The following is a 24,839-nucleotide window of genomic DNA, read 5'->3' on the forward strand; positions in this document are numbered from 1 at the left end:
TCCACTGTTGATCACATAACCACTTTTCTGAAAAGGATGCTGCAGATGAAGTTTATACGTGGTTTGTGAGATGCACGTCCATCTCGGTATTGTCAGCCTGTGAAAAAATAAGCATATCGGAATTGAGGTGATGTGGGGCATACACGTTTGTGCTTCAGAAAGGGGTCAGGTCGACGTTGTCTTGTGCCGTGAGCACACTGAACGCTGACAGGCAGTGTCAGCATGTCATGTTGAGGTTGCATCATGTTCTCTCTGGTGGGTGGACCTTCACCGAGGGTTGGGTGCTTTGCTGGGCTCTTCCCACACATGAGCCTGTGATGGAGGCCCTGCTGTCATCCCCATTGCATTGCAGAGAAAACTGAGACTTGGGGAGGCTATAAAGTTGACGGGCAGGGACGTGAATCCAGGTGTGCCTTAACTCCACAGGCCACTTGGGCCCCTGTGGTCCCAGCCCAGCTCCATACTTCCTGATCAGGTGATGGGGCAAGTTATTTCACCCCTGTGACTTAGTATCTTCATAAAAATGGAGATGATAATAAGAGTGCCTTGGGAATTCCCTGGCAGTCCAGTGGTTAGGACTCTGCTTTCACTGCCTGGGGCCTTGGTTCAATCGCTGGTTGGAGAACCAAGATCCTGCAGTCCGTGTGGCGCAGCCAAAAAAATGAAAAAGAAAAAGTTTAAATATAATTATAGAAGGAGATGGAAAAAAAAAAAACACTCAGCTAAAGAGTGCCTGCCGCATAGGGTTTCTGCGAGAGTTGAATTCTCACGTACAAAGCACTTAGGTGTGCCTGGCGTGTGCCAGGTGCTGCGTAGGCATTGGCTCTTTCGTACTGGCATCATATTAACCGTTGTGACGATACCAGACCCTTGTTGTGGGCATTTAGTTTGCTTCCTGGGTTTCACTATTCCAGCAACAGTATTCTCAGAACAGCAATTCTCACCGAGGGGATGGCTTTGCCCCCAGGGGACATTTGGTCATGGCGGAAGACATTTTTGATGGTCAGAACTCCGAGGGAGGTTGAGCTGTTGGTTTTAGCAAGTAGAGACCAGGAATGCTGCTAAAACCTCTTACAGTTGGCAGAACAGCCCCATGACCAGAATTATCTAAATGTCACTAGTACCGAGGTTGAGTAACCCTGCCTGAGAACCTGTGTGCACCTGCATAAGCGTTTTCTGCAAGAGAAATTGCTCCAAGGACATGTGCATTTTCCACTTTATCAGTTTTGCTAAAGTGCCCGCACAAAACACGGGTCCAATTCACAGAGCTGCGGGTGGTGAATGAGGGAGTCGTTCCTCTTGCCCTGTGCGCCTTTCCTCCCACATTCCCACCGGCAGACACTGCCTGTCGAACCACAGGTTCATATTGTCTTTGAATTTCTCTCCTGAGCAAGTCCTCCTGGGACTTGTAGGTGCGGCGCAGATTACAGAGCAGGTGACAGAGGCTCCTGGGGGGTCAGGGTGTCAGGACGGAGCCCCACCCCATTGTCTGCAGCTGCAGGAGATGCAGAGCCTCTGCCTCCCCCTCCTGCCTCCTTATCCCATCTGTGCTGTCTGGCATGGAAAGCAGGTCAGGGAGAGGGGGCGAGAGAAAAAGGACTTGACAAGGGGCAAGGAAAGGAATTTAACTTACTTTGAACGTGTTCTGGGCCCAGAGCTTCACTCTTACTCACGTTCATTCCACAGATAGTTATTAAGTGCCCACTGTGGACCTAGCACTGCTCAAGGTTGTGAGGATCGGGTTCTGCAGTGCCCGAGCAGGCCAGAGCCCCTGCCCTTACCATGCTGACATCACAGTGGAGAGAGGTCGACAGTAAGCTTGTAAACAAGTAAATATGTACAGTCGAGGCGGTGATGATGAGCGCTTTACTTTCATAAAGGATAACGGGAGGTCCTCTTGACCACGGAGGGTATGGAGGCTTCACGAAGAAAGAGACATGTGAGCTGAGGCTGAAGAAAGTGGGGCAGGGTCCCACGGATACTTGGAGAAGACACTTATGACCGAGGGGGCAGCATGTGCAAGGGCCCCAAGGTAGGGGGTCCAGGTGTGTTGGAGGCACCGGTGCCATGGAGGGTTCAGAGAGGTGAAGCGGGGGATGATGCAGAATAGGGTCCTGGGCTCCTGAAAGGACTTTGGCTTCTTTTACTTTGGGTGAGATGGGGACTTGGGAGGGGTTGAGCAGAGGAGAGGGTTTGCTCTGACTCAGGTGGTCACAGGGTCCCAGATTGTAGGAGGGGCGAGGACAGGAGCACTAGAGCTGCTCATCTAGGCCACACGGTCCCTCTAGTAGCAGGAGCCACCGTGACCTTAATTTTACAGATGAGAAAAGAGGTTTGGGAGGACCCTTTCCAGGACCCAGTCCCTTCCCAAGGCTACCAGCTAGGACGAGGCAGTCATCTGAGGGCCTGTCTCCCGTGGCCCTGTGTCATCCTGTAAATCACCTCTAACGGACGTGACTCCAGCAAGGTGAGATGAAGCTTCTGAGAGAGCTACAGTTTGGAAACCGTTGAGAAATAAGACCTCCGAGGCAGACAGAAATAAAAAGTCCTAAAATTAGGGACTTCCCTGTCGGTCTAGTGGTGAAGACTCTGTGCTTCCAATGCAGGGGGGACAGGTTCGATCCATGGTCGGGGAACTAAGATCCCGCATGCTGCGCGGCACAGCCAAAATAAAAGTCCTAAAATTAAAAAAAAAAATTACTAGAGTGTTTAAGACATACACTAGAACGAGTCAGTGATATCCATGTACTTAGCAGATATTTAAAACATCAAACCTTGCCCTTAGGGACCCATCTCCAGTTACCTCTCCTTTCCCTGCTCAGAGCTGACCACTGTGGATGGTGATTTTCATTCCCTTTCAGCTTTCTTCTGTGTTAAACATACTCACCAACACTCCAGCCTTGCCCCTCCGGGGTGCACGTCCCTCCTCCGGCCAGATCATTGTACAGATGGGAGCGCTAAGGCCAATGAGGGTGTCGCTTGCAGCCGCACAGCCAAGAAGCAGCAAAGCCTGCGGCTGAAATCCAGAGCCTGCGAACCCCAGATTCCTCTTCCTTATTCATTGGTGACTGGCCCTGAGGTGAAAATCCAGGCAAGCCAGCCTTGGGGTTGGGGGGAGCCCCAGAAGCCAGGAGGCCTGATTTTAGCTCCCCTATATCTTCTGGACTCCCAAACCCAGGTTGTTTTTTATTGTGACTTCATCATAAAATACAGAAAAAGATGTTCAACGTATTTTATACAGTACAGTATAACAAATAACTGTAAAGCTGTGATTCTCTGTAATCACAATAGAACATTGTCAGCTCCCAGAAACCTCCCTCCTCTGTTACTCCCAAATGTAACAACTCTCCTGACTTTTGGTTATTTGCTTCCTTGATCTTCTGCACAGTTTTACAAGTGAGAAACAAATGGTGTCATGTTGCCTGTTGTGAACTTGCTGTCCATGGACTCATACTTGATGTGTCATTTGGCGTCTGGCTTCTTTCACTCCGTGTAAAGTTGTTACGCTTCATCCCTGTTGTAGGTATCAGTAGTTTGGTCCCTGTGTGGTGTTGTGCTCTATGAATTTTACCTTAGTTTGTTTATCCATTCTCCTGTGGGTGGATACCTGGTCTGTTTCTAGTTTTGAGGTTACTGTGAATGTTGCTGCTGTGAACATTCTAGTACATGTCATTTGGTAAACAAAGGCACTCATTTCTGTTAGAGGGCTGTGGAATTGCTGGTTCATGGGGTAGTTTTTAATTGAGTTTTAATTGTTACTGCCAAACAATTTTCCATAGTGGTTGAACCATGTTATACTCCCAGCAGTACCGATTCCTTTACGTTTTTGACAACGCTTGGAGTTGTCAGTTTTTAAAATTTTAGCCATCCTGGTGGGTGGTTTCAATTTGCGTTTCCCCATAACTAATGAAATTGTGTGCGTTCCTTCATTGTGTGAATGTCCTCTCCTTTGAGGTGCCCTTGCTCTTTTCACCTTGCCTCCCAGGTGGCTCACCTCTAACTGACAGCTGTAGCTCCTGCCCAGACCCTCAGCCACTGAAGCCCAGACACCCTACGGAGCAGTGGGTGGGGTGGGGCCATGCAGACACTCCCCTGCTGTGCTGATGCCTGGCTTCCAGAGGCAGGTCTGGGTGTCCTCCATCGGGAGCTCCCCAGGGAGCAGGCCATCTTCTTGGCTGTGGTGATGGTGTTTCGTCACTGCAGGACTGCGTCACAGATACCTCAGCTGACGTGCCACCCTCAGCGGGAGGATGGGCAGGATCCAGGCAGGATGCAGGGGCTCTTTCAGTTCCTCCCCCACCCTCGCCCGAGCTGCTGCTTGCTGGCTTTTTAGTTGCTGAAGTGAGAATGTAAAAAGGGGCTCTGGTGTGCCGAGCTCCTCAGCTGGGAGACCCAAAGCAACCAGTTCCCCTCTCTCAGCCTCTGCCCTGCCCTGGGCATGGTCATGGCCCTCTGGTGGGGTGGTTGGAGTGATCAGGAGAGGCTCTGGAGGAGCGCCCTCACGCTCAAGGCCACCCAGCTGGCATTGGCTCCTGGACTCTGCAACCCTGACCACTCTCGGCCACACCCGGCTGCCTTCACCTCTCTCTGATCAGCCACGTGTTTGGGTGTTCACTGGGGGCCAGGCAGTGGGCCGAGCCTCTGCACACAGTGGGTGCTTTCATGCTGCTGACAGCCCTGGTGCTGCTGAATTACGGAGGCTCCGAGAGGTGAAGTTGCTGGGCTGGGGAGGGCGGGGAGGGGAGGGGAGGGGAGAGCTGAGATTGGACACGAGGCCCCTGTCCTTTACACATCCACCCTTCCTTTGGACTCTGGGTTCTCCATCCCAGCCCTGTTTGGTAACCCAGCCCTATTCTGAGCTGAGCTCGTACCAGGGGAAGGTGCAGTGTTGGCCCCTGTGTTGGAGAGGAATTCCCTAACTCCCCACCACGCCTGCCTCCAGGCCCAAGTGTGCTCCCTGCCCCGGCTCCTTACCCTGTGCCAGCCACATTCCCCAAGCTCCTTCCCAAGCTTCCTCAGGGGCTTTGCACTTGCTCTTCCCCTGCCTGAAATTTGCTCCCTACACGTTGGCTCACCTGTCCCTCATACAGCGTGGCTAACACAGCACCCATTCCCTGCCCTCCTTTCCCCTGTTCATTTTTCTTTGCTGCCACCTGACGTTGTGACCTGTGTACTGTCTGCCTCCGCCACTGGAATGTGAGCTTCCTGAAGGCAGGGGCTGTGTCTTAGTGACTCTCTGTCTCTGGAACCCAGGACAGAGTCTGGAGCTTAGGACATGCTCAGAAAAAGATTGGTGGCATGAATAGATTCTGGAATTGTTTCTGAGGCTGTGTCCGGTCCTGGGCTGGGGATCTTCTGGGGAGACTTGGGTTCGTTCATTGTGCATTCAACAGAGAGCCAGACACCGGGCTGGTGCACTGAATTAGTGTTTAGAGGTGTGGGGAGAGTTGACAAGGAGGTGCATGCAGAGGACCCAGTCCAGCCTCTGAGGTCAGGAAGGCTTCCTGGAGGAGGCATTGGTTCAGCCGAGACCTTAAGGAAGAGGGGGAACTCACAGAAGGTGTTGGGGATGGAGGTCAGAGGGAAGGACCTGAGTGCCAGAAGCCTGGCAGAGAGTGAGGGTCGGGGAGGAGGGGCTGGGGAGGTGGGTAGTGGCTGGTGTGGTAACCATTGTCACGGTCATTAGCCTTTCTTGAGAGCTTTCTAGGTGCCTTTCTGCTTATGCCGGGCCTTCTTGTGGGAAAGGACCTTGTTCTGTGTTCTGAGCACACTGGGGAGCCATGGAAGGGTTTTGAACAGAGAGGGACAGGGTCAGATTTAGGATGGAGTACAGGGGTTGAGAGCACAGGCTGGGAACCCAGGGAGAAAGCCAGGGTGGGAGGGGAGGCGGGGCAGGAGAGGATCAGGAAGCTGGTGGACGGGCAGAGAGGACAACGGTCGGAGCAGGGGTGGGAAGCAGCAGAGGCCAGGGCCTGAGGGGCCTGGAATCCCAAGGTGAGGAGCCTGGCTCTTTCCCGAGGCCCCGGGGAAGCCACGGGTCAGATTTGAGGGTACCTCTAGGTGCTGAGGGAGACAGATGGGAGGATGGGAGGCTGGGGAAGAGGTGGGGTGAGTCCTCCTGGGAGAGGACAGCGTTGGACCTGAGCCACGTTGTAGGGAGGCTGGGGTGGAAACCCTGGTCCCATTAAGACTGAAGCACAGATTGGTGGATGTTTGGGAGCGAAGATCTGGCGGTCCTGGGTGTGTTCAGTCTGTGGGTGTGAGCCCCGGAGGTGCCAGCCATACCTGCTGGGGGACAGAACCCCTGCTGGACCCTGTCTTTGCAGCTCAGAGGCCAGAACGTGATTTCTCCCCCGCTGTTTACTTCCCTGTCACTGTCCATCTTGTCTTCCTCCGGCTTCCTCCCACTTACCTCCCTTCCCTCTGCCTGGGGCCCGGGCAGCCTGCCACCGTCACATGCAAGGCAGTAGTGTGTCCAACCCACCAGCTCCCCTGGGGCACAAGAGAAAGCTGATGCCCACGGTGTCCCCAGAGCCAGCTGCCACTTCTCTGGGGGCCACCGTAGCTCCTGACCTGCTGTCCGCAAATAACCCCAGGCCAGGAAAGGCGAAAGGCGCCTTGAGCTCCATGGCCCCTGTCCAGGCCTGTGGCTCCAGGTAGGGGCCCAGCTGGTGGCTGCCTTCCCCCCTTTCTCCCCTCTGCCCCGGGAACCTGAGACGAAGCAGCGGCCTCGGCGTCCGTCAGTCTGTTGGCTGCTGGTCCCTGAGGACGGAAGCAGAGGTCTCTGGGAGGGGACCAGGGCCTCGGTCAAGCCCCCAGGACTGGCTCCTGGGCCCCAGATAAGTGTACACGCAGTAGGTTCCTTTCTTGTTGAAGATCCGGAGCACTGAGACCTTGCTTTCCTCTGTCATCTGGTGGGGACAAGGGGACAAGGAGGGAACTGAGGCTGTGGGAGTGATATGAGGTGGCCTGGTGCCGGGGTGGGGTGGGGTACTCGGTTTGCTAAAGGTGGCAGGTTGGTGGCTCCTTGGTTTGGAAAGGAGAGAGTGAGTGAGTGAGAGAGAGCGAGCGAGAGAGGGAGTGTGTGCATGTGCGTGTGCGTGTGCGTGTGCGTGTGCGTGTGTGTGTGTGTGTGTGTGTGTGTGTGTGTGTGTTTGGGGCTGGCAGGCAGGTACTGGTGGCTTTCAGCACTCCCTCAGGTGCCCAGGGCTGTCTGATTCAGCCCAGGTGACCTCAGCGCTGGGGCATGGGAGTGACGCAGGGGGCGGAGCTGCAGCTCCTCGCCTGCCTCCCGCCCCACCCCGCCCCGCCAGGAGTGACGGTGGGTGGAGGGGCTGCCTCTGCTCAGCACGGGTGTCCTGAGTGTCCGGGCACAGGCCAGGGAGCTGTGCTCCTTCCAGAGTGGGCTCTGAGGGCAAGCTCGTGTCCTTTCCCCCAAAGACTGGGCTCCCTGGGGACATGGCCACCTCTTCCCCCTCAGCCTGGGCCCCAGGGCAGGTCTCGCCCCACCCGCCCTGGCTCCACCCTATCAGAGCAGCCTGAGGGGCCTCAGAGGAGGGCTGTCCCGAGGGAGGGCGCAGAGGCCCAATCCCCCTCCCACTCTGACAGGCTCCTCTCTTGTCTTGCAGACTGTGCTCTGTCCACCGCACCTCCTGCATGTCCTGCTGCCCTGAGCTGTCCCGAGCTAGGTGACAGCCTGTCACGCTGCCACCATGAACGAGGTGTCTGTCATCAAAGAAGGCTGGCTCCACAAGCGCGGTAAGGGGCTGCTTTTGCCCACAGGATTGCGTGTCTCCCCTTTGCGCCCTGGCTCTCCTGGCAGCTGTGCCCTGAGAGGCAGAGGTACAGGGTCTTTACCACCTGAGGAGCCAGCATTCCAAGCCCTGCCTGCCTCCCTCCCTGCCCCTGGCCAGTAGCTCCTTACCAGCCCATTTCATGGGATCTTTGAAAGTAGTCTGGACAGAGGGACTGTGGCTGTGCCTGGACCTGAGCCTCCAGGCCTAGCTGGACCTCCTGCATGAGCCGCCAGGCCACGCCTCAAGTTCTGCCTCTGCATTAGTGATCCTGTTTGTAGCCCCATTTTATAAATGAAGAAACTGAGGCTCAGAGAGGGTCAGTCACTTAACTGAAGTAGCACAGTGAGGTGATATTCAGCATTTATTCATTCAGCAAATACTCATGGAGTGTGTGGTATGCTGGACTGGCCGCCCCAGGCTCCGAGGACGCTGTGGTGCCCTCGTGGAGTTTGCAATCCGTTGGGGGGTGGGGACAGACAGTAAACAGATAGACAGACATCATGTCTGTCACAACGGCAAGTGCCGTTGTGAAAAATAGGAGCTGTGAGGGAGAACAGGCTGGAGAAAGATGGGGTTCAGTGGAAGCGGCTCTGAGGAGGGGACAGTGAACAGAGGCCTGGAGGAGGTGAGGGAGCGAGCCACACGGATAGACAGGCAAGGGTGTTGCAGGGAATGAGACAGCAAGGACAAAGGTGGGACTGTGTCTGGACCGGAGAGGTGACCAGTGTGGCTGGCGCAGAGCGAGCGAGGGCGAGCTGGAGGAGGTGGGCAGAGCGGTGACGCAGCATCAGACCGTCCGCCCTCGACTCCATGGAAAGGGCTTTAACTCTCCAGGCGTTCAGAAGCCCAGGATGTTGTGAGCCGGCGCGTGACCCGGTCTGCTTGTGCTGGTGGGCAGCTGAGAAATGTGGTCATTTACAGGGAAGAGACTAAGAGACTAGACCCTTAGGCCCCAGGCCCCTGCCCCAGAACCAGCACACTTAACGCCCACGCTGCCGTGTGCAGCGGCAGCTAGGAAGAGGCACGTGCTGGGAGTCAGCTTGTCCAGGCGCCCAGGAGCGAAGGAGGCAGACTGTCCTGGCTTCCGCAGACCTTCCCCTGCGGAGGGGGACGCCAGGCCTGGGGGTAGCCGCTCTGTGCGCTTTCATTCACTCAGCAGACATCTGTTGAGCAGCTCCTGTGTTCCAGGCACTGTTCTAGGTGCTGGAGACACAGCAATGAACCAGATGAGCCAAAAGTCCCCATCCTTTTGTTGATGTCTAACATTGCGGGGGAGAGCCCATGGCACCTGAGTAGACAGGTGTGAGCAGGAGGAGGGGTGTGAGGGGGGCTGTCCCAAATGGGGTGGTCAGTGAGGATCTCACTGAGAAGGGGAGTTTGAATAAAGATCTGAAGGGATGCGGGGGAGTGAGCCCCACAGTTAACTGGGGCAAGGGCGAAGGGGACAGCCCATGAGTCCACAGAGGGGAGTGGGCCAGGCATGTTTAAAGGGGGCGAGGAGGCTGGTGGGGCTGGCCCTGTAGAAACTGGGAGACGTGCCCGCCCATCCTGCCCTGTCCCAGCCCGCAGACATGGAGCAGTGATGAGGGACGGAGGTGGCTCCCCAGGCCAGGCCTCCCCCATCACACTGAGCGGGGAGAATCCTTTCCTGCTGCCCTTTCCAGGCAGGGTGGTACTCAGGACACCTTGGCCTACCCACCCGATTGGGCCCTGAGAGTGGGGCTGCTGACGGAGCTTTCTGAACCTTGGCAGGCGTCAGCCCTGGCTCTGCCACCTCCTCTCAGTGTGACTGGGTAAACTGTGTCATCTCTCTGAACCTTGGTTTCACATCTGTAAAGTGGGTCAACAACCCAGGCCTCTGAGATTGTCAGCTTCATGAGGGCAGGGATTTTATCTGGCTTGTTCACTGAGATGTCCCCAGTGCCCTAGAAAAGTGCTTGGCATGCAGTAGGCACTCGGTAACTGTTGAATGAGCGTTTGGGATTGTGTGTGTGGATAGTGCGAGTGTGTTAGGGTGTGCCGGGGTCTCAGGCTCCTGTTTCCGTGGCCCGTGGCTCGCTAGGCTGGGTTGGCAGAGCCCTGAAGGTGGCCCGAGAACTGTGACCGGGGCAGGGCTTTGTCTCTGGCATCAATGCTGATGGCATTAAGTGGATCTCAGCCCCTCCTAGACCTTCAGTGTCTCCACTTACCTGCATGGACCCAGACAAGCTGCTGAGATGACCACCTGCCTTGGGTTTGTACCATAGCTACACACATGCGTGAGTGTCACTCCTGGGTCTCTCCAGTGCCTGTCCTTCTGAGCAGCAGCTGGCAGAGGTGGGTAAGGCAAAGTGGGCCCTGCAGCTGTTTGGACACCCCCGCTACCCCACCCCACCCCACCCCTGGTGGTTGACATAACAGCAGCTCTGGCTTACTGTGTGCCCACTCTGCCAGGCCTGGGGCTCTGCTCTAGGCAGACCCAGTTTTGTTGCATTTCCATTACTGCCCCGTCAGGTGGGCACCGTCTCGCAGACTAGGAAGCTGAAGCTCGGCAGGGAGACTGACTCGCCTGAGGTCTCGGCAAGGAGGTGGTGGTGCTGAGGTTCAGGCTCCAGCTCCTGAGACAGCTCCTGGCTCGCATGCTGCCTCTTGCTCAGCAAGGTCCACTCAAGGAATGGGTCCCTTATTCCACGTGCGGGTGTCCTTTCTGACACAGCCTCAGCATACTCTCTCCCAGGCCCCACCAGGCCAGGCCCCGTCTGCCAATTTAGAGGCAGACAGCGTAGTGGTCAAGAACGTGGACTCTGGACAGAGCAAACCTGGGTTCCAATCCCAGCTCTCCCGGTCAACAACTGTGAGCCTCAGGCAGGTAATGAAACCTCTTTGTGCCTCAGTTTCCTCACTTGTAAAATGGGATTGTTGTGAGGATATTTTTCCTTCGAGGTTTCTTTTTTTTCTTAGCTTGTTATCGATACATAAAGCACCACAGGTAAGTGCCTGGATTATAAGCTTACCCCCAAACCTGTGTCCAGGGCAGGAAATAGAGTCAGTCAGTCCCCAGAAGCCCCTGTGCCTCTCCCAAGCAGTAACCACTCTCCCAACCTCCAACAGAGTAGTTGAATTTTTCTAGTTTTGTTTTTCTTTCTAAAATTGAGGTAAAATTTACATAACACTGGATTAACTGTTTTCAAGTGCACAATTCAGTGGCCTTTAGTACATTCACAGTGTTGTGTAACCACTACCTCTGTCTAGTTCCCAAACATTTTCATCTGCCTGAAAGAAAGCCTGTACTTGTTAAGTAGTCAGTTCTCATTCCCCCTCCTCCCAGCCCCTGGCAGCCACCAATTTGTTTTCCGTTTTTATGGATTTACTTATTTTGGACATTTCATATAAATGAATCATACAATATGTGGCCACAAAAGTCTGGTTTCTTTCACTTAGCATAACTTTTTTTAAAAAAATAAATTTATTTATTTTTTTATTTTTGGCTGTATTGGGTCTTCGCTGCTGCTCACGGGCTTTCTCTAGTGGTGGCGAGCAGGGGCTACTCTTCGCTGCGGTGCGCGGGCTTCTCATTGCGGTGGCTTCTCTTGTTGTGGAGCACGGGCTCTAGGCGCGCGGGCTTCAGTAGTTGCGGCACGCGAGCTCAGTAGTTGTGGCTCACGAGCTCTAGAACGCAGGCTCAGTAGTTGTGGCACACGGGCTTAGTTGCTCCGCGGCATGTGGGATCTTCCTGGACCAGGGCTCGAACCTGTGTCCCCTGCATTGGCAGGCGGATTCTTAACCATGCGCCACCAGGGAAGCCCCTTCATTCCCTTTTATAGCCAAACAATATTCCATTGTATGAATATACCACATTTTCTTTATCCGTGTGTCTGTTGATGGACATCTAAGGTATTTCTGCCTTTTGGCTATTGTGAATAGTGCTGCTATGAACATTTGTATACAAGGATTTGAGTACTTGTTTTCAGTTTTGGGGGGGTATACACCTAGGAGTGGAATTGCCGGGACGTATATATCTCTTAGATTATTTATAATCTATTATATATAGTTAGATAATGTGGGTAAGAAATGTATAAAACCTGGGTCATACATTCTGTATGTGTAATGTACAGTGTATTCTGTATTTAACTTTTTGAGGAAGCGCCAAGCTTCCACAGGGTTGCACCACTTTACATTCCCACCAGCAGTGCACAGGGTTTCCATTTCTCCACATCCTCACCCACACCTGTTCTTTTTCTTTTAGTTTTTTTGTTTTTTTTTAAATAAAAGCCATCCTGGTGGGTATTAAGTGGTATCTCGTTTTGATTTGCATTTCCCTAATGACTGATGATGTTGAGCATCTTTTTATATGCTTGTTGGCCATTTGTATATCTTTGGTGAGATGTCTGTTTAAGTCCTTCACCCTTTTTTTTCTTTTAAGATTTGGATAAATTATTTTTATTTTTATGCCTATTCATATCTTCTTGTATTGATTATGTTATGTATGTATTTTAAGATTTTAACTTCAAAAGTGTCAATACTGATTTTTGGCATATAGTTCATAGTTTTATACAATCAAGTCTATCAAGTTTTTTTGCTCTTTAATTTTTTTTTTTTTTTACATCTTTATTGGAGTATAACCGTTTTACAATGTTGTGTTAATTTCTGCTGTAAAACAAAGTGAATCAGCTATATGTATACATATATCCCCATATCCCCTCCCTCTTGCGTCTCCCTCCCACCCTCCCTATCCCACCCCTCTAGGTGGACACAAAGCACTGAGCTGATCTCCCTGTGCTATGCGGCTGCTTCCTACTAGCTATCTATTTTACATTTCGTAGTGTATATATGTCAATGCTACTCTCTCACTTCATCCCAGCTTACCCTTCCCCCCCCTTCACCCATTTTTTAATCAGACTGTGTTTTTATTGCTTAGTTGTAAGAGTTCTTTATATATTCTGGATACTAGACTCTTATCAGGTATACGATTTGCAAATATTTTCACCCATTCTGTTTGGTTGTCTTTTTATTTTCTTGATAGCATCCTTTGCACAAAAGTTTTTTATTTCAGTGAGTCCACTTGATCTATTTTTTCCTTTGTTGTCATATCTAAGAATCTGTTGCCAAGTCCAGTGCCACGAAGATTTACCCCAGTGTAGTTTTCTAAGAGTTTTATAGTTTTAGCTCTTATATTTAGGTAGATCCACTTTGAGTTAATTTTTTTATATGGTATAGGGTTCCAACTCTGTTCTTTTGCATATGGGTATCCAGTTGTCCCAGCATCATTTGTTGAAGAGACTGGCCTTCCCCCCTGGAATGGTCTTGGTATTGTTGTTGAAAATCAGTTGCCCATAAGTATGTAGGTTTATTTTTTGACTCACAGTTCTACTCCATTGGTCTATATGTTTATCTTTATACCACACTGATTTGATTATTGTAGCTTTGTAGTAAGTTTTGAAATCAGGAAGTATGAGTCCTTTTACTTTGTTCTTCTTTTTTTTTTTTTTTTTTTTTTTTTGTGATACGCAGGCCTCTCACTGTTGTGGCCTCTCCCGTTGCGGAGCACAGGCTCCAGATGCACAGGCTCAGTGGCCATGGCTCACGGGCCCAGCCGCTCCGCGGCACGCGGGATCCTCCCAGACTGGGGAACGAACCCGCGTCCCCCACATTGGCAGGCGGACTCGCAACCACTGCACCACCAGGGAAGCCTTGTTCTTCTTTTTCAACATTGCTTTGGCTGTTTGGAACCCCTTGCCACATGAATTTGAATTCCATGTAAATTTGAGGGTTGACTCTTCCTCAACAGCAAAAACGGCTATTGGAATTTTGACAGGGAATGTGTTGAATCTGTAGATGGCTTTGGATAGTATTGTAATCTTAATATCAGGTCTTCCAATCCATGAACACAGGATCTTTGAATTTATTTAGGTCTTTAATTTCTTTCAGCAGTGTTTGTAGTTTTTAGTGTATAAATCTTTGCCTCCTTGTGCTGTTGTAAATGGAATTGTTTTCTTAATTTCCTTTTTGGATTATTCATTGCTGGTGTATAGAAACAGTTTGTTTCTGTGTGTTGCTTTGGCTGAATTTGTTAGCTCTAGTAATTGTTTTGTGGATTATTTGTGATTTTCTGTATATAAGATCATGTTATCTGCAAATGAGATACTTTTACTTATTCCTTTTCAAGTTGGATACTTTTTATCTTTTTCTTTTTCTCTGGTTAGAACTTCCATTACAGTGTTTCATAGCAGTGGTGAAAGTGGACATCTTTGTCTTGTTCCTGATCTTAGGGGAAAGTTTTCATCCTTTCATCATTGAGTATGTTGTTAACTTGTGGGTTTTTCACAGATGTCCTTTATCCTGTGGAAGAAATTCCCTTCTCTTCCTAGCTTACTGAGTATTTTTATCATGAAAGAGCGTTGGATTTTGTCAGATGCCTTTTCTGTGTCAATCTGGATGACCTTGTGTTTTTACCCTTCATGATATATACTGCATTGATTGAGTTTCATGTATTTGAACCACCCTGGCAGTCCTGGGATAAAACCCACTTGGTCATGGTATATAGTCCTTTTATTGTGCTGTTGAATTTTGGGTTTTGCTAGTTTCTGAACCTTACGTACATGGAATCATTTAGTATCTACATTTGAAAGAATTTAACAAGTTAAAACCTATAAGATACTTAGGACAGTGCTTGGCAGGCACAAGGACAGTGCTTGGCAGGCACAAAGTACCGCTGATAGTACTATCTGATCATCATCATTAATTGATGGATATCCTCATAAGAGGAAACAAAGACATAGAGAAGTGAGGTGACTTACTGGAGCGCACCCTGCCGTGCTGCCTCTCCACGTGCTATGTGAGTGAAGGGCCTGGCACACTCTTTGCTTGCCCAGTGGACTGATGATAAAGAGTATTTATTGATTTATTGGTGTGCTGGGCCCTAGCTAGGCTGGGTGCTTTATGTGTGCTTTATATTTGAAATCTCTTTTTTTTTTAGCAACTTGAGATATAATTCACATACCATACAATTCAGCCAGTTAAAGTGTACAGTTCAGCAGCTTTTAGGGTATTTAGAGTTGTGCGTCCATCACCGCAATCGATTTCAGAACATTCTCACTACCCTAAAAAGGACTCCCCCTTGGCCATCACCCTGCAATCTCCCCCCAGACTCGCCCCCTCCTCAGCCATAGGCAACCACTGATCAACTTTTCAGATCTGTAAGTTTCCCTATTCTGGACAGTTTATGTAAATGAAATCATATAATTTGTGATCCTTCGTGACAGGCTTCTTTCACTTAGCATAAGGTATGATTCGTCAACTTTGTAGCATGTATTAATACTTCATTTCCTTTTTTTTTTTTTCTTTTGGCCGCATTGCACGACATGAGGGATCTTAGTTCCCCAATCAGGGATCGAACCCGTGCTCCCTGCACTGGAAGTACGGAGTCCTAACCACTGGACCACCAGGGAATTCCCAATATTTCATTTTTTTATGACTAATATTAATATTCCATCGTACGGATATGTCATGTTTTGTTTATCCATTCATTAGTTGATGAACTTTTGAGTTTCCACTCTTTGTTTTTTTTAAGATTTATTATTTATTTATTTAATTTATTATTTTTGGCTGCATCGGGTCTTAGCTGCAACTGCAGCACACCGGATCTTCGTTGAGGCGTGTGGGATCTTTCGTTGAGGCATGTGGGATCTTTTGTTGCAGCACATGGGCTCTTGCGATGCGGTGCTGGGCTTCTCTCTAGTTGTGGCGTGCAGGTTTTCTCTTCTCTAGTTGTGGTGCATGGGCTCCAGGGCGCGTGGGCTCTGTAGTTTGCAACACGCAGGCTCTCTAGTTGAGACGCTCGAGCTCAGTAGTTGTGGCATGTGGGCTTAGTTGCCCCGCGGCATGTGGGATCTTAGTTCCCCAACCAGGGATCGAGCCCGCGTCCCCTGCATTATAAGGTGGATTCTTTACCACTGGACCACCAGGCAAGTCCCTCCACCCTTTACTATAATGAATAATGTTGCTGTGGACATTTATGTTTTTTGTGTGGATATATGTTTCACCGTCTTATTTTAGTCCTTAGCAGCCCTCTGAGGAGTGGGTCCTTCTAGTGTGCACCTGTGTGTATGTGTGTACAGGGTGCCTGGATATTCATGGTTAGAAAAAATGGAAGGGGTCAAGGAGCATTTGGAGGGCACAGCAACAGTTATACCCCGCCTGGCACAGTGTTTTGACATTTGATCCACCTGCACAGCTGTACTGGTGAATACCCGCCCATGGGATTTGGCCTTACAGGGCCACAGGGCATGTGTGTTTGGAAGCCTGGGCCTCCCCTGGGACTGGGCCACGCGCTGGCAAGGATGGCTCACTGCTGGACACACGCTGAGGCAGCTGGTGCCCTGAGGCGCTGCAGCAGGCGCCTTCCTGCCAGGCATGACCTCTGGATCACTGGGCCCAGCCCAGTGCCCAGCCTGCACTAGCAGGGGCCACCTCGAGGGTTTCTCCAGGAGAAGCACCCTCCTGCCCACCCTCTTGTCCATCCTCCTCCCAGTGTGGTGCCCCTTGTGAGGCACTGCCACACTGGGCTGGCTGCCCTGACCTCTCTCCCTCCCGCCCTGCCTTCGTACAGGTGAATACATCAAGACCTGGCGGCCCCGGTACTTCCTGCTGAAGAGCGACGGCTCCTTCATTGGATATAAGGAGCGGCCCGAGGCCCCCGACCAGACCCTGCCCCCCTTAAACAACTTCTCTGTTGCAGGTGCGTCTCAGGGGCTCAGAGAACGGCTGGCAGGTGTTGGGGACACGTGGGGCTTGATCATTCTTGGGCTGTGGGCCTGTCTGGGGCCTCTTTGCCCTCAGATCTATTTCGCACCCTTTCCCTGCTCCACCTCTGTGTTACTGGGCCTGGGGGGTGTATTGGTCAGCAGTGGAGAGCGGGAAGCAGAGAGAAGCTGGGGCATTTTCCGGCCTTCTGTCCCCTCTGTGGTACCCGAAGTGGTGCCTTCCTGCCAGACACTGACCAGTGAAAGCTTGGCCGGTGCAAAGCCCTTGCCTGGGCCTCACAGAACCTGCCCTCAGCCCGCTGCCACCTTCCTTCCCTGCTGACCTGATTGGTCACCACATCCTTGTCCCACCTCCTTAGAACATTTCAAAGATGCTCACCTCCACCGCCACCTCGTAGCCCAGACCACTGTCCCCTCCCCACTAGCTCCCTGCTCTAGCCTCTTCCCCAGCCTCGCCTCTCGAGGCCACCCGACCTGGTCGCTCTGCAATCCAGCCCCCATGCCCCTCTCTGTCCTGCTTAAAGCCTTGTCCTGGTGGCTTTCCTGTGTGCTCGTGACCCCCACGTGGCTGTCCCCAGCCCTGGCTTCCCTCCTGAACTCTCCCCACCTGCGCCAAGGAGCTTCCTGCATGTTTCTCCCTGGGATGCCCACCGTGGGATACCCAACGTGTCCCAAACTGGCCTTTGGGTCTCCTCTCCCTCCCCAACCTTCTGCTCCCCATCTCCTTCTCTGGGAGGGCCCTGTTGCCCCCTCATCCTCAGGCCAGAGGCCAGGGTGTCATCCCAGATGCCTCTCTGTACCTCCTCTGTGGCCCATCTACCTGTCTTTCCCTCCCCTCCCCTGCCGCACTCCGGTGTAGCGCCAGCCTCCTGGGCTCCCGGCCTCCATTCTCTCTCGCCCTCTGCACGGCAGCCAGAGGGATCCGTCTAAATCTGTTCATGTCCCTTCCCTATTTAAAGCCTTCCACGGCTGCCTGCTGCCCTCAAGACAAAGTCCAGATTCCTCGCCATGCCCCCTGAGCCCCGCAGGCTGGCCTCTGCTCACCTCTCCAGCCTGTCTCTCACTTCTCCCCGCCTCACACGGAATTTGCTCTTCCCTAAGTAAGCTGGGCCCTCTCTCACCTCTAGGCTTCTGTATACGACGCACCCTTCTGCCTTCAGAGCTCAGTGCAGAGATGCCCCTTCCTCAGGGAAAGCCTCCTGAGCCCCTGGGCTGGGTTGGCTGCCTCTTAGGCTCCCCACCCTGGTCACAGCCCCGACCACTGAGTCATCACTGGAAGGGCTGTCTCCCTTCCACATACGCACACTGGACCTTGAGCCCTGCGGGGCAAGGCCAGGGCTGTCTCGGTCACTAAAGTGTCATGGGGCTGGCACACAGGAGGTGGCTTGGGGAATGTGGGGTGCAGACTGGCAGGGCTGTCCCTTTACCCTCCCGGCTCACATCCCTCTTCTGCAGAATGCCAGCTGATGAAGACCGAGAGACCGCGGCCCAACACCTTCGTCATACGCTGCCTGCAGTGGACCACAGTCATCGAGAGGACCTTCCATGTAGACTCCCCGGATGAGAGGCAAGTCTGGGCCTCTGTGTGGCGGCCCTTTGAGAGCGGCCAGGCTCTGTGTGAGGAGAAGGGGTGCAGATGGATAGATTGCCCTGAGCCCCTCCTTAGGAGTTTCCCATCTCAGCCCTTTTGCCAGCTAGGACGTGCAGGGCTTCTCAGCCCACAGACTCCCGTCCACACCGCCCCATGTCCTCAGACTGGGGGCTGCATTGGAATCGCGGCGGGGGCTTGTTAACAGTGAGGCGCTCTGGGCCACTTCGGGGCCTCTGATTGTCTAGAGATCTGCAGAGGGTCAGGGAGCTGCATTTTTAATGAGCATCTCCATTAATTTCGAGGCAGGTGGTCTAGAAACTCAGTTCTTTAAAAGATCAATTTAATAATCAGAAGAGATACAGATTCACCTAGTTGAGAAATCAAACAGCAGAAGGAGGTGTCTAGTGAAAGCTTCGCTCTCACTGTAGCCCCGTAACACCCCACCATCCCTGACCCGCAAGTTAACCGCTGTTCTTACGTATCCTGCAAGAGCTTCCTCACCGTGAACGCAGACAAGCTCACTCAGATAGGACTCCGGTGCCCTGCTCCCCTTGTTTTTTCTTTTTACACAAAAGGTGGCATTGTACCCAAACTGTTCTGAACTTGCTTTTTATTTAATGTATGTTGGGGACTCTCTCTACTTCAGTATATATAGAGTTGCTGCTGCTGCATTTTTTTTTAACAGCTGCACGTCTGTGTCCCCAAGTTTGTTTAGCAGTTCTTTATTCATGGTGACTGGGGTGGCTTCAGCCTTTTGGGCTCATTAGAATAATGAGATAATTATAATTAGATAAGCAATAATTAGATAAGCAGTACCTTGTGCTTATCTTGTTCGACATACTTATAGTTAAATCTGTAAGATGAATTCTTAGATGCGGGATTGCTGGGTCACAGGGGAATATGCATTTGTAATTTTGAGAAATGCTTCTTTTAGGCCATGTCTAAGAGTGTCCTCACAGCCTTGTGTTTTCAAACGCTTGGATTTTTACCAAACGTTTGGTGAGTTTGAGTGTCCTTTCGTGTTCAGGGGCCATGTGAGTTTCCCTTTCTGAACTGTCTGTTCATATCCTTTGTCTGTTTTTCTTTTGGGTACTTGGTCTTTTGCTTATTCATTTCTGAAAGTTCTTTATAAGAGAGCTTAGATCTTTGTAATGAGTGGCAAATATTTTTCCCTCACTTTGTCCCTTTGGCTTCACTTTGAGAAATATTCCTTTAGCTTGTCTGTGGGGTGAGGATTCAGCTGATCCTCTGGAGAAACCTAAAACAGTGCCGTCCAAGAGGAGTCTCTGCCATGATAAAAATGTTCAACAGCTGTGGCGTCCAAGAGGGTAGCCACTACTCACATGTGCCTGTTGAGCATTTGAAATGTGAAATGTGGCTAATGAGACTGAAAATGGAATTTTGTATTTTATTTAATTATCTTAAATTTTTAAATAGCCCCATATGGCTAGTGGACAGTGCATTTCTAGAGCATACACAAAACAGTATCATCAGACATATTACTGTAATCTATACTGTAATTGTCATTGCAAAGCTTCCCAAGATTAAAAATATACCTGCCCCACCATGGGGAACAGGGTGACCATCGCAGGCCCGCTGAGGTGTTACTCAGATGAAAACTGGGCACAGAAACATGGACTGCCAGTAAAAGCAAATTGAGACCGGCAGGTGCATAGGGTCTAGGTGTTGGGCTGAGTTTTGAGGGATGGGTAGGAGTTGGCCATGGAGATAGGAAGAAGAAGGTGGCTTCAGGAAAAGGGACCAGCATGTGAAAAGGCCTGGAGGCGAGGCAACTTGTCATTCCAGGGACAAGAGGGTTAAGCATCACTAAAGAATCAAGGGCCAGGGGTCTTGGAAGAGGGGAAGTGGAGGCCTTGAAGCTGGCAAGCTCAGCTGGCGCCTGGACTCCAGATGGAGGTCCCCACAGGGCTTGGCAAGCAGTGAATCGATTGGGGTTTGTCACAGGGTTGCTAAAAGATTCAGGGGGATGATAAACAGGAAGCCCTTGACTCAGCAGTACCTGGCACACACTTCGCAAGCCTGGAGAAGGAGCAGTGGGGAGCTGGCAAAACGTTTTAGTAGGCGAGAGACCTGCTGCAGTTTCCATTATAGGAAGATACCATGCTCTTTGGCGTGGGGAAGAATCCCTTTACTAAGACTGTGCGGGCTAGAGAGCCCCCAGCTTCCTCCTTCTCTTCGTACCTGCCACTGCCACTAGAAAGAAATCTGATAGGATTGCTCTGAGACCAAACCCCAGATTGCTGACCTTAACCCCAGGGAAGGTGTGAGCCAGAAACCCAGAAGAGGGAGGCTGCTCTGCTCGTGGCTGTCCTCACTGCCCTGCGCAGGCCTGAGCCTGGGGAGGGGTGGGGGTGGGGTGAGGACCGACAGGGGCCACGCTGGTGACTGGTGGCTGCCTGGATGCTGCAGCGGCCTGCTCACTTCCTCCCCCAGTCGGCTCTCCCCGGGGCACCTAGAGCGATTCCCCTACTCCCTGCCCCAACTTGTTGTTTCAGGTGGACAGAACAGTTGAAAGAACAGTATCGTAAATGAGCAGCTAGATACCCTGCACCTAGGTTCAGCAATTCAGCGTCTGCCATGTTTGCCTCATCTGGCTGTGTTGCTTTTTTTTTTTTGCGGTACGCGGGCCTCTCACTGTTGTGGCCTCTCCTGTTGCGGAGCACAGGCTCCGGACTCGCAGGCTCAGCGGCCATGGCTCATGGGCCCAGCCGCTCTGTGGCATGTGGGATCCTCCCGGACCGGGGCACGAACCCGTGTCCCCTGCATCGGCAGGTGGCCTCTCAACCACTGCGCCACCTAGGAAGCCCCCCTGGCTGTGTTTTATGCTGTATCTTGAACTTCTGTTCGTACTTTGTGACACGTTTCTCCTTAATACATCAGCAGGCATCTCCTAAGAATAAGGACTTTCTTCTACAGAATCCTGGTGCCCTTATCATGCCTGAGATGATCATTGATAATATGTATTTACTAACATCCTCTCTAGATCTGTGCCGTAGTTGAATTTCCCCAGTTGTCCTCAAAATGTTGTTTTTCAGACCAAGATTTGAAAAACCAAGGTACATGTTGTCTCTGGCCCATTTTAATCTAGTTCAGCCTTTGTCTTTCTTCCCCGACCATGACATTAATTTTTTTTTTTGACAAGCCAGACTAGTTGTCTTGTAGGATGTCGCATACTCCGGATGTGTCTTACTTTTGCTTTTTGGCACTGTTTTCTTTGTTCCTCCGTGCCTGTATTTCCTGTAAACCAGAAATAAGGTCTGAAGCAAGGTTGGCAAACTATTGCCTGGCCTCCTTTTTTTTTTTTTTTTTAAATTAATTAATTTATTTTTGGCTGCATTGGGTCTTTGTTGCTGCGCGCGGGCTTCCTCCACTTGTGGTGAGTGGGGGCTACTCTTCGTTGCGGTGTGCTGGCTTCTCATTGCTGTGGCTTCTCTTGTTGTGGAGCATGGGCTCTAGGCGCACGGGCTTCAGTAGTTGTGGCACGTGGGCTCAGGAGTTGTGGCTTGCAGGCTTTAGAGCGCAGGCTCAGTAGTTGTGGCACACGGGCTTAGTTACTCCACAGCATGTGGGATCTTCCCGGACCAGGGCTCGAACCCATGTCCCCTGCATTGGCAGGCAGATTCTTAACCACTGTGCCACCAGGGAAGTCCCTAGCCTCCTATTTTTATAAATAAAGTTTTATTGGAACATAACACACCCGTTTATTTACCAATTATCTATGACTGCTTTTGCTGTCCTGTGGCAGAATTGAGTAGTGACCAAGCTGTGACAGGGACTGTGTGATCTGCAAGGCCTAAAATATTTATTATTTGGCCCTTTCCAGGAGAAGTTTGCAGACCCTTGGTCTTGGCAGGTACACTTAATAGTGCATCACATTAGTGTGATCTTTTTAATGTAAATCTTATATTGTAATTTCTCTGTTTAGGACTCTTAGTGGCTTTTAGTTCCACTTGGAGTAAACTCCAAAGTTGATGCTCTACTCTACAAAGTCCTACGTGATCTGGACTCCTCTCCAGAATCATTTCCTACCACCAATTCCCTCAACTTCAGCCACCCTGGTCTCCATGGTGTTGCTTAAACATGCCAAGCACACTTCCTACCTCAGGACCTTCGCACTTGCTGTTTCCTTTGCTTAGAATCCTCTTTCCCCAGATATCATTACAGTTCTCTTTCTAACTTTGTGAGGTCTCTGCTCAAATGCCACCTTCTCAGAGTGTCCTGCTCTGCCTTCCATGACTGTTACCTTTACCCTGCTTTATTTTTCTTCATAGCACCTACCCTACCTGGTGTGACATTTTCTTTTTTTCTTCTTGTTTTTTCGGCCATGCAGTACAGCTTGCGGGATCCTAGTTCCCCAACCAGGGATCGAGCCCGTGCCCTGCAGGGGCCTGCAGTAGAAGTGCAGAGTCCTAACCACTGGACCACCAGGGAATTCCTGACATTTCCCATTTATTTATTTGTGCCGGGAATATAACTAGGTGTTCAGTAAGTGTTTGTTGAATGAATAAAAGAATAATTAGAACGAATGCTCTGTTGAGCCAGACCTTACTCTAAGGTCTTTACATGTATTAACTCATTTATCCTCACAATATTTCTAGGAGGGAGTTCCTCACCTGCTAAAGAGGCATGATGATGGTGAAGCTGAGGCACAGAGAGTTACAGAGTAAAAGAAAGAAGATTTGAAGGGCCTGGGTTTTCCCTACCAGGCAGGTCTGGACCTGGGTCAGCCAAGTCAGCCCATCTGAGAGTGTCTGAACAGAGGGAGACCCCAGATGCCCTCCAGCTGTGAACACCCCTCTGGTTCAGAGGAGGGCCCTTGTTAGGGAGAGAGGTCCCCATCTGCCATTAGACCAGCAGTCAGCTGTTATTTCTGAGGCTGTGACGAGGACAGGCCTGTGCACTAAGGACAGCTCGGCCACCTCCAGTTCACCGAGCTTCCCTCCAGGGTGCAGTTCGTTCTGCTCAGCAGGATAGCCCAGGGCTGGGGCCCAGGGTCTGGAGTCAGACCAGCCACCGTGCCACTTTCGCAGTGGGGCTCAGTTCCCTGGCTGTCGTGAGGGACGAGGAGGACATGGATGTGGACGCGCCTGGCTTGGGCGCCCCGTGGAATCGCACTTGTTGGCGCCTTTTTTCTCCTCCGTCTCCTGTGCCACTGGCTCCTTTTGCCTCGGTACTACCATAGCCCCTCTCGCTTCCTGTCTCGACTCCCAGTCCGTACCCCACACGGCAGCTGCCTACTTAAAGCCGAAATCAGATCCTGTCACCCCCCGATAAACCCTTCCAGGACTTCCTGTGATGTTAAGGATCAAGACATAAATCCCTCCCACAGTGGCTGGTGGAGCCGGGTGTGGCCTGCCCTCCCTCCTACCCTCATCCCTTCCATTCCTCTCTGTGTGTTGGCTCCACACATGCTGGCACCTGCTGTGCCTTCCACAGACACCCCAGGCTCCCTCCTCGGGCCCTTGGCCACGCTGGTCACTCTGCCTGTATTCTTTTCCCTCTTGGCACTTCGAAGGCCTACCTCCTTCCCTCTGTTTCATTTATTTCACAGCTAAGTCCCTGTTCTTGGCACTGGGGATGTCCCACGTTCCAGGGTTGTCTTCCAGATCCCGGCTTACGTGCCACCTCCTCAGAGCGGGCTTCCCTGACCACCCTCTGAGAAGGGGCTTCCTCTCCAGCCCCTGCCTTTGAGCCATGACATACTTGTCTTCTCCCTTAGGCCGGGAGCTCCAGTGGGGCTTGTTCCCTGCTGCACCCTCAGCACCCAGAACAAGGCCTGGCACGTAGAAGACACTCGGGAGGGATTTGCAGGCTGGCTGGGTGAATTCTCTGTGCCTGGCACTGTCCTGAGCGCTTTGTATCGTGTGCGCCCTCACACGACCCTCTGGTCCCCGCTCCACGTGTCAGCCCACTGAGGCCCCGGAAGGTCAAGTGGCCTGCCCGGTGTTGCCTCCGGGAAGGGGCAGGACTCCCGACAGGCGGCTTTTCCTTCGCCCGCTTCTGGGCTCCTCAGCACGGTGGCCCTTATTCCCTGAGCCTTCCCGCGAGTTTGCCCTGCTTGCTCCTCCGGGGCCTGGTGGGCCTGGTCTGGGAGGAAGCTGCAGCTCATCAGGGCGGGCAGCGTGACCTCCGCAGGTGACTCCATCTCCACGCGCCTCAGTTTTCTCATCAGAAGCACGGCCCCTCCCCCTCCAGCCCTCTTGAGGAGCACGGAATGCGGTGGTGTGCGTTATTTTTCTCTGCATGTCCCTCGGGGCAGGAGGCTCTTTCCCCTGGGGGCTCTCCTCTGAGGGTTGGAAGGCACGTCAGCCCCGGCCCTGGGGAGGAGCTCCCCTCTGCCCCAGACACCATGTTGCAAACCCTTGGGGAGTATCCTGGACAGAGGCCCGTGCTTTCTCTCTGCAATTCTGAGTGCTGCAACCTTGCCACCTCGGTCCAGTTGGAACAGGATCGGGGGCTTGTCGGGCAGCGGGAGAGTTACCCCTGACCAGCCTCCTGCATCTCCGTGGGTTCTGGCTCCAGATGGGTTGGGTCCAGGTCTCACCAGTGTCTTTAGCCCCGTCCTTGAGTCAAGCACTTTCTCTGGGTGCAGGCTTTGCACACAGCAGCTCACTAGCGTCTCAGTGCCCCCAGTGTACCAAGGAGGGGGCGAGCTGGGAGCCCTGGGCTTGCCCAGGTGGCAGAGTTGCT

The 24,839-nt window shown here is 52.0% G+C and overlaps 1 protein-coding gene across 5 annotated transcripts in view; it reads left to right on the forward strand.

Moving 5' to 3' along the window:
• AKT2 (AKT serine/threonine kinase 2) overlaps positions 1-24,839 on the forward strand; it is a 49,431-nt gene that overhangs the window by 11,764 nt on the left and 12,828 nt on the right. For 2 of the 5 annotated variants that reach the window (XM_082677697.1, XM_082677701.1), the window contains exons 2-4: positions 7,629-7,758; positions 16,384-16,512; positions 17,993-18,108. In XM_082677697.1, coding sequence (XP_082533823.1) covers positions 7,713-7,758; positions 16,384-16,512; positions 17,993-18,108 — 291 coding nt within the window. In that variant the 5' untranslated portion in view covers positions 7,629-7,712. Of the gene's footprint in view, positions 1-4,601; positions 4,710-6,530; positions 6,657-6,681; positions 6,855-7,628; positions 7,759-16,383; positions 16,513-17,992; positions 18,109-24,839 lie in introns of those variants that run through there. The other 3 variants (XM_082677700.1, XM_082677699.1, XM_082677698.1) reach the window with 3 other exon arrangements.

This window comes from Grampus griseus (assembly GCF_964374135.1).
Source record: "Grampus griseus genome assembly, chromosome: 19".
NCBI lineage: Eukaryota > Metazoa > Chordata > Mammalia > Artiodactyla > Delphinidae > Grampus > Grampus griseus.